Source organism: Chaetura pelagica, unplaced genomic scaffold (assembly GCF_000747805.2).
Source record: "Chaetura pelagica isolate M959 unplaced genomic scaffold, ChaPel_1.0 scaffold2, whole genome shotgun sequence".
NCBI lineage: Eukaryota > Metazoa > Chordata > Aves > Apodiformes > Apodidae > Chaetura > Chaetura pelagica.
In genome coordinates, this window is record NW_009952796.1 from 5,426,286 (window position 1) to 5,435,152 (window position 8,867).

The following is an 8,867-nucleotide window of genomic DNA, read 5'->3' on the forward strand; positions in this document are numbered from 1 at the left end:
GCAATACTCTTTCTTTTATAGGCCACTACACTCCTTCCTAAAGTTCCCTCATTATAAATTTTTTTTAAAAGCCTTATTTCTCCTTGACCTGATCTAGTGGGAGGTGTCCCTGCCCATGCAGGGGGGTTGGATATAGATGATCTTTATGGTCTCTTCCAACTCAAACCGTTCTGTGATTCTATGACTGAATCAAATTTTCTTTTTAAAACTGAGTTTAACTAGATATAAAAGTGTGCAGCAAAATGTAAATTTAGAAATACATAATTATTTCAAGTTTTGTAACTGTTCCTCAGACAAATGTTGAAATTGGAAAGGAAGGAACCGTCCTCGTTGCAAGGGGACTAGATCAGCCAAGATATTTTGTGTAAGCTATTTAAGATAATCCAACTAAAACTTTAAGCATTTTTCAGTATCTGAGTGTAAGCAAATATTTTAATTTAACTTGCAACATCAATTTTACATTGGTAGATAGTGAAAATCATGCTATTATAAAAGCCACCCCTAAATCTAGCTTTTAATTAATAAAGATGACACTGTAGCAAACAATTGGAAATAAATTAACCACATTTTTATAACTCACCAGAATTTCCACCTGGTGCTAGTTCTTCCTCAGGTGCTTTAAGGGACCGAATATACAGATAAATGCTCAAACCCAGAGAAAAAAGTGCAGCTGACACTGCAAACTGCATGAAGTGTTGATACACATAATGAAGTTCAAATTGAAAGTATAATAAAGTTCCAATAACTGCAGCAGTCAAAATAAAAGCATAAAACCCTAAAGGATGTAGAAGAAAAACGTATTAGCCAAAATATTCTAGAAGAACCTACCCAGTCTAAACTTTCTGCAGTTTTACTTCTTCCAAGATTTGTTCATATTTCTACACATCCCATGCTCCTAAGGGTCACACCTCAGAGGCATAGCATTATACTCAAGACATTATACCTTTGCCCTGAAATTTCCTATGCTCCTCATCAAAAGGACAAGAGGCTGGAACACTCTGAGCACTCCTAAATTTTTTACAACACAGGACTATATTTCAGATTCTTAGTGGAAAATGGACAGACACTGGATAATGGTAGCAGGTCACAAAATCTTGTATGTTGCATAGCTCAGAGAACCACATTTTCTTCAAGGATGTATCTTCATACATGCCTTGATACATATACCAGTAATTAAAGTATTAAAATACCTGTAAAGTCAAAAGTGGAACACAAAACTTTTGTACTTTCAGAGTATAAAATCACATACTTCGAATGATGTCCAAACATAAACAGGCTGTTCTATATAGCTCTCACTTAAGTACCTTCTATGAACACCTTCAAAAAAGTCACAAAGGTTGAGGTTAGACAGGACCTCCAGAGCTCATCTAGTCCAACCTCCTCTGTTCAAGCAGTGCCACCTAGAGCCAGTTGCTTATCACTATGTCCACATGGCTTCTGAACATCTCCACGGATGGAGACATCACAGGTTCTCTGCAACCTGTGACAGTGCTCAGTTAAAAAAAATAATAAAAAATAAATAAATAAAAAATCCTAATTTTCAGATGGAACCTCCTGTATTTCAACTTGTGCCCATTGCCTTATGTTCTGTCACTGGTCTCCCTCCCTTCCTCAAGGCTTTCAAGGTTGCTTTGAGAATTAGCCCTTGAAGCAGCAAAAGATGACTTCAATTTTTAAATATTTTTTTTAAACTACCCAAAACAAGTAGGTTAATTCCTCCCTTCGTCAGAATGTGGAAAATAATTACCGGACTATGCCCTTACTAAAGACAGAAGTCCAAACCCAAAAAAGGAATAAAGCAGCCTCAATATGAATCACTTTTACAGGATGCAGTTCACCCTCCTTCTATGATTTACAGCCCTATTCCATCTTAAAAATGTGACTTACAAAATGGTCCATCTTACTGGAGTAAAAAAATCCCACTCAGTTTTTTAATATAACATTTGGATTCCATTACCACCCAATAGTGTCCTTGAACTGACTAATCAATTAAATAGGTAATATGGAATACCTATCAAGCATAAAAATACAATTTTCCATTTAGGCCTGGAACTCTAAGCTTGGAGGATAAACTTGCCTTATTCATAGGCAGTGAAATGAGATTCGAGTAAGAACTCGGAAATGTTCTGTGCCAGGCAAGAATAAGAACATCTTAAATAATTATTACACTTCTCAGTTTGTAAATCAAGAGACATCCAAGATTATATAGACAAACGGGATAAGATCTCTTCAGATCACTCCTGAACATGTCCTCCAGAGCTACAGTCCCTGTTACATGAGCATCACTAACATTTCCAATAGGCAACTGCCCATTTACCAAGTATGCAAGAAATATGACAGGAGTCACCAATCACAAATGGATACAGACAAGGTCGTCTGTACAATGTACAATGTCTTGCTCCCAGGGCAGTTAGTTCTTATTCTTTACTAACATTCTTGTTCCAAGGAAAGGCTCATCACATTTTATGAAAGATTTACAACAGATACCTAGGTTTGACCACAGAATGTTATCTTTCATCACTCATCTTGTACTGAGTGCTGCAAATCACACTGTGGTACCACATTTCAAAATAAGTAACTGCAACACACTTACCATTTATCCGGTAATGCAGTTTTCTTCCATTTGAAAGCGGCATGCCTTCTACAACCTAGGTAAAATAAAATAGTGGTATTTCAACAAAGTACTTTCTGGGAGCACTGGCAAGGGAGGGCTAGAATGGTTTAAAACCTCCCCTAAGTGAAGATTACATTCCAAAACACTAAGTATCAATAAGAGACTGGATACCAAACAGTTTGTTAGTACTTGAAATTTTCTAGAATTCTATCAAACAAATATTATCTGTGCTTTGATTTTTAAATCCTTTATAAAGGCTTCAGCCTTTTCTACTGTAGGACTGTGAAATATGTGACCATTACATTCTTAGCAAACTGTGCTGTTTTAAGCTTAAAGAAATTAGCAGTAGCTATATTCCAACTTAATATGGAAAATTGATTAATTTGCTTTCAAATTCACTGCATTAATAGCATACCCTGCCTTCCAGCCTAACACACAAATTAATTATTTATAAAGACCCAATTACTACTGAACAGCTTACCTTTCCAATTGGCAGCAAGTAAAACAGAGCTTGAAGGAAAAACCAAAGAAGGAAAAGACCAAACACCCTAGGCTCCCAAAGACTTTCAAGTGCTGGGAATGGAGGGATGTTCAGAAGACTGGGATCCTCTTGTTTGCACATCAACAGCAAGTAGAATACAGTAGCAGGCAGGAAAAATATCATCATAAAGGTCCCTGTAAACAGACATCATACCATATTAGCAGATAAATACAGAATTATTTTTTAATTGTTTTGATCCCACTAGTAAAACCTGATTTAAATTTAGTAAGAAAGAAAAGGTTGTTGTTATCTATTCCACTGTCATATGACTCTGGATTCTGCAACCAGGGTCCAAAAATTGGAAAAACAGTTCTTGATAGAAAAAGTATGGTCAATAACTAAAAAAAAGCACTGATTTCAACTATCATGACAATTTGGACACATACCAATCCTTCCACCAAACTCTAGCTCCTTTGTTTTTGATGAGGGTTTCTCAACTGTTTTTACTGTCTCAAAAATCTTTTTCTCTGAATATATCTCTTCTTTTTTCTTTTCTTCTTTTCGCGGACGCAAGCCATACTGTTCAAGCACACGCTCTATTTCCAGATCTGGTTTCAACTTTTGCTGTTAGTGAATAAAAAATTTGAATTTACTACAAAAGTTCGCAGTGATTTTACCTTATTTTACTCCAATAATTTAAATGTAGGAGGACGTTACTCACTATAAAATACCAATATACATCGTGTTCTTTCTCCATACAGTACTTGAGTTCATGCATTTATATGAACAGCCTGCTACAACCAGTTTCACTGTGGTCACTTCAGAAATTATTACAGATCAGCAGCAGCTCCAGTACAGATCACCTGTTCCCACCCTCCTTTCTGCTGTAACTCTGGATTAGCTAACAATCTGGACTAAAAAAATTATTTGGAAGAAAAAAAATTAAAATTGCTTTCTATGGTCAAACATTCCCACTGTAAACGCATGGGAATAAACACAAGTAACCAGTGAGGATCTGCTGGAAAAGTAGACAAGAAAAATTAATGTTACTCTCCTGACATCATCATCTCCCTCTTAGTTAGCTGAACAGTTAACTCCTTTGGCCTCTAAGTTTTATGATACATTCTCTTTCTCCTTCATTATTATATTGCCTTTTTCTAGGGATTTCTGAGAAATCTAAGTTAGAAAAACTAAGAGAATACAATGCTGATACCTCCAAGATACTGCAGGATATGTCATTCCTTTCTGTACTTTCAGGTTCACCATTGTACCTTCTGGTGTTGTTCTCACTTGGTTTCTGGTTAAAATAAAATACGTAATTTTTAGTTTCCTGAAAATAACAGCTGCATTAAATATATAACCAATAGAAAGGACACTAATTATCTAGTATTTTTTCAACTGCAAGTGCTCCAGGTTTCTCCACAGGAAAACAAGTGGGTTCAATATCCAAAGTATGGAGAACGTAAGCTCACATATAAGGGAAAAAACTCATTTAAGAAAAGTAAGTGGTTACTAATTTTATTTAATTAACACTGAAATTAAGAGAGAATAGTTTCCAAGTTATTTTTAACTCATCGTTAGGAACTGCCAAGAACAAAATAAATATCTATTTAGTAATTCAATAAGGAAAGCAGGGGAAATTTCAGTGTCCTATATATTACACTGCCCTGCAGGACTGAAAGTTTGGTTTTCCATTAAATACTTTGTTAAGAAATAAATTACCAAAAAATTATTTTAATAAGCCTAGCTTAGAAAACTCTGGGAAGACACAACTCATCTCTTTCATTTTATTTGAATTTAAGCTTTGTTGAAAAGGACCAGGTCATTCCAGTCATATAACAACCGACAGGTAAATCATATTCCTCAATTATAAGTCAGAAGAAAACTAACAAATATATCTGAACATTTTGTCTAAAGTAAAATGTGGCTGCTGGCTTCAAACTACTTAAAGCAAGCATATGATCCACAGGCTATGCACTGGGTCACACAGCTCAAAGTAGTCCATTGCAAAACAAAAACCACAGAAATTTCAGTGCTAGAGAATGCTTTTAGGTAGTAGCAACTTAACTAAACCTATCTATTTAGTTTAGATTGGTCTGGTTTAATTGAAACCTAACTAAAACTTACTTATGTCAACAGATCAGCAGAAGGCATTTCCAATTCAAGGGACTGTGTCTCAGACAAGTATCACCTGCTGCTATTTCAAGAGCACAAAAAGCAGGTTGCTTGCCTTAATAGAGAAATATTGCCTCTGCTATTCTTCACTTAGAGAACATCAGAACTGTTTTTAGTACTCAGTATAACCTTCACAGAAAAGCCAAGAGCAGACATGATGAATTTCTGCTAAAAAAGTAATATCTGATAAACTCATAAATCCTTACAGCAGTTTTTATAATAAAAACAGTTCTGCAATATTACCAATCAGCAAGGCCTTATATATATATATATATATATATATATTCTTTTTATATATTTTTATATTTATTTACCTGCTATGTATTGATTGATAAATCTTAAAAGTAGGATAATTTCCTTTGGCCCATTTCACAAGTGGGAACATATGGCCAACAATGACTTAAATATTAAAATAATAAAGAATTTGTGTGTGTTTGAATCCTGAGTACTCACAGTACCAAAAAATTTGAATGGAAGCTTAACAATATGCATTTACATTTCAAGAATTTCCTCACAACTCAGCAAGCTAGAAAGCCTATTTTCAAAGAAAAAAAGGCAGTTCTAAGATACACTTTCACAGTTAATTATGTTGTTTAGGGAACACGAACTACTGCTAGCTTTTAAAATAATAATCCCAGTATGCATAAAACCAATCTTTTGCAAATAGCAAACATTTGTTTTAAGAAATACCCAACAAACCCACATACAATGAACAACCAAACAAATTAATACCAGTAGAGCTAAGTTGGTTTCCTGAATGGTTTTCCTTTTGTCATCTTTAGGTTCTCTGCTTTGGGAAGAAGAACGACGTCTGCCTCTTGCTGGCCGACCAGGAGATCTAGATCGAGATCTACTGGTACTTCTTCTGGAGGGAGAACTTGAAGAGGACTGGCTCTTCCTGTGCTTGAATGATGACCGTGACTAAAAGAAAGAGGGGAAGAAAGTGAAATGTTATTTTAGACATTCCAAAGAACAATTTTAGAAACTTACTTTTTTTTTGTGATGAGGTCTTTGGAAACAGAGTTCTACAGAACTGTATCTTATTTCCTTTAGTGATGCTGTACAAAGGCTATTAAGAAAAAGCAAGGACAGTATATTCACTTTGCTGGTTATCACCAAATAATCGTGTCCCATGTCCAACTGCTGACAATTTCTGTCAAAACTACAGAAATCAGGATACAAATGTAAGATATCAATGTGAGCACAAAACTTTTAAGCCTTTGCACAAACAAATGAAATTATAGCCACCTCTTAAGCCTGAGGAAAGGGCTATATTTTCAGTTACTTAGCTTTAATGTATTTGGCATGTCAAAATGCAAGGATCTGTTTAAGGCAATACAGCTTAAATGAACATCGAAAAAAAACAAGTCAGCTAAATCATTAAATTAGATGTGATGACTAATTTCATCAACAGTTTTCCCCAAAAGCACTCAGTTCAGGTATTTTCTCAGCTTGAGTCTGCTGACCTGCAATCATGAAGTAAACAAGTTAAAAAGTCTTCAAGCAGTGTAAACAGTTGTGTAGCTCAAGGTAGAAACATTTTTGTCCCAGAAAAAAAGGTCAGTTTCAGGGCACATACACTGCCACCAAAAGTGAAACTAGAGTTCACAAAGACACACAAGTTAGGTTTGAACTTAGGCAGGTTTCAGAACAGGCCTTCAAAAATCAAATACCAAGCTTTCAAACAGCTTTTTGTCTCGTGCACTACCATATTTTAAACTGAAATGAAACTTGTATGCAGAGATTCAACAGCCTTTATTAGTAACAGAAAGAATAAAGATTTGTAAAGACAAAGGGATGTGCTCATATACATGACATGACTCTCTTTCAAAACTCCCTAATTGTCACAAATGCAGCAAAATATCTTTTGAAACCTTTGGGGACTTAAAACAGTACAAGCTATTCACAGATCTTTTAAGTATGTACTTAAAGGGCATGCACTATTTATATTTACAGTGATCCTAAACTACACGCTTGCATTTGTATTCCAATTTTCTTATTTATAAGTGGAAAAAGTCAAATTAGTATCAACCCTCAGATTAAAAGCTTTATAAGCCACCCAAAAACAGTTTTTCATGAATAATCATGCTATTGAGTTCCTGAACGATCAGACCTGTTTTCCCACAATGTATCACTGTGTTTTCAACATAAAGAGGGTCAGCATTCTGATCTTCTACCTGAGATGCCACATAGGAAAGTTATTATTTAGCATCAATTCTTTGAAGGCAGTTAAGGAAAATTTGTAAGTTGTATTTTTTAACTACATGACAAATCAATATAACCTTCCATTAGAAATAGTGACAATTACATAAATGCGTACTCACCTTTATATCACTTTCTTTCAATTCAAGTTCAGTCCCATCTTTGTACTTCACAGTATAAAGATGAGAAACATCATTGTAACCAGTCACTTTTACTTCATAGTAGAGGACACTTCCGGGCCAACGGCCCATCACCACCTCGCCATCAGCAAACCTCCGGCTTGGCATTTTCCAAACGGAGTCCCTAGAAAAGAAATAAATCAGTATGTATGACAGCTAAACATTAGGCTATTCTCTTTCAATGTAATTTAGGCTGGAACAGGGAAACTTTAAAGCAAACAAGTCCTTACCTAAAATAGGCAGAAAGCTGCCTGGGAAGAAAAAATAAGTTATCTATTTGCCAAAAAAGAAGAAATAAGTTTAAATTAGAGAAAAAAATTGACATGAGATTGTATGAAAAAAATGTTCAAGTGTTTTAGTAGTACATCTAGACCAGTATTCAGCTATTATATAGAATCTATACCATCAGAGACCACCAAAACCAGGCAAAGCATGTATTTAGCAAAAATGACATAAATGTAGTTGATCTGACCTAGACAGGAAAAAGTAAGTAAGATGGTATCTAAGTGTCCTCTAACCCTCATTTCCTGTGGTTCTACAAAAATTACAGAAGTGATGATTTCTAAACATTATAATACAATGTCCTGTATCTGTTCAGTACACACAGCCACATTACCTACTTTCTTCAATTTGTTACGCCAAACACTCAAAAGTTAGGAAATACTAGAATTTAGGCTCCTGTCTGGGTTTAATATTTTCTCTTTTCCACTTGTTTGGCACAATACATTAAATGCCTTTTGCAGGGGCCTGTAGGAAAACAAAGTAGAGCATCAAAGCAATCACATAGTATCCCAAAAAACTAAAGTATATCCTCCTGTCTGCACCTTAAGGTTTTTACTTGATACTAGCCAAACAGGATTTAAGCAACTACCACCCTTGGTCCACATTACCAGAGTGCTGGGGAAAAAAAAACAACTGAAGAAGTAAAAAAGACTGCAACTTTAAGTGTGAAGTCCTGTATAACTCTTTGAAAAGTGCCTTGTATTGCCACCTGAAAATATTTATTCATAGCAAGAAAATACTTCTAACCTGAGCTTCCATAATTAAAGTCCCAATGTGTGAATTAAGAGTATCTTAAAATGCATACATACTATGTACCATCATCATTTGGATGGTTAACATAGGAACTTTGAATAGGGGGGACACAAACCAGCAAATCTCTTCTTCAAATAATTTTAACTTGTTTGTTATAAATAAGATGTGAAGTCAAAAAAAA

At 35.0% G+C, this 8,867-nt stretch overlaps 1 protein-coding gene across 1 annotated transcript in view; it reads right to left on the reverse strand.

The window, feature by feature from the left end:
• LBR (lamin B receptor) overlaps positions 1-7,759 on the reverse strand; it is an 11,190-nt gene extending 3,431 nt beyond the window's left edge. Inside the window, exons 1-7 of the mRNA XM_009994768.1 lie at positions 7,595-7,759; positions 6,003-6,191; positions 4,309-4,392; positions 3,542-3,719; positions 3,096-3,289; positions 2,594-2,648; positions 581-775 (exon numbers count right to left, since the gene is read on the reverse strand). Of these exons, the coding sequence (XP_009993070.1) occupies positions 581-775; positions 2,594-2,648; positions 3,096-3,289; positions 3,542-3,719; positions 4,309-4,392; positions 6,003-6,191; positions 7,595-7,759 (1,060 nt within the window). The remainder of the gene's footprint in view (positions 1-580; positions 776-2,593; positions 2,649-3,095; positions 3,290-3,541; positions 3,720-4,308; positions 4,393-6,002; positions 6,192-7,594) is intronic.
• Between the last annotated feature and the right edge of the window lie 1,108 nt (positions 7,760-8,867).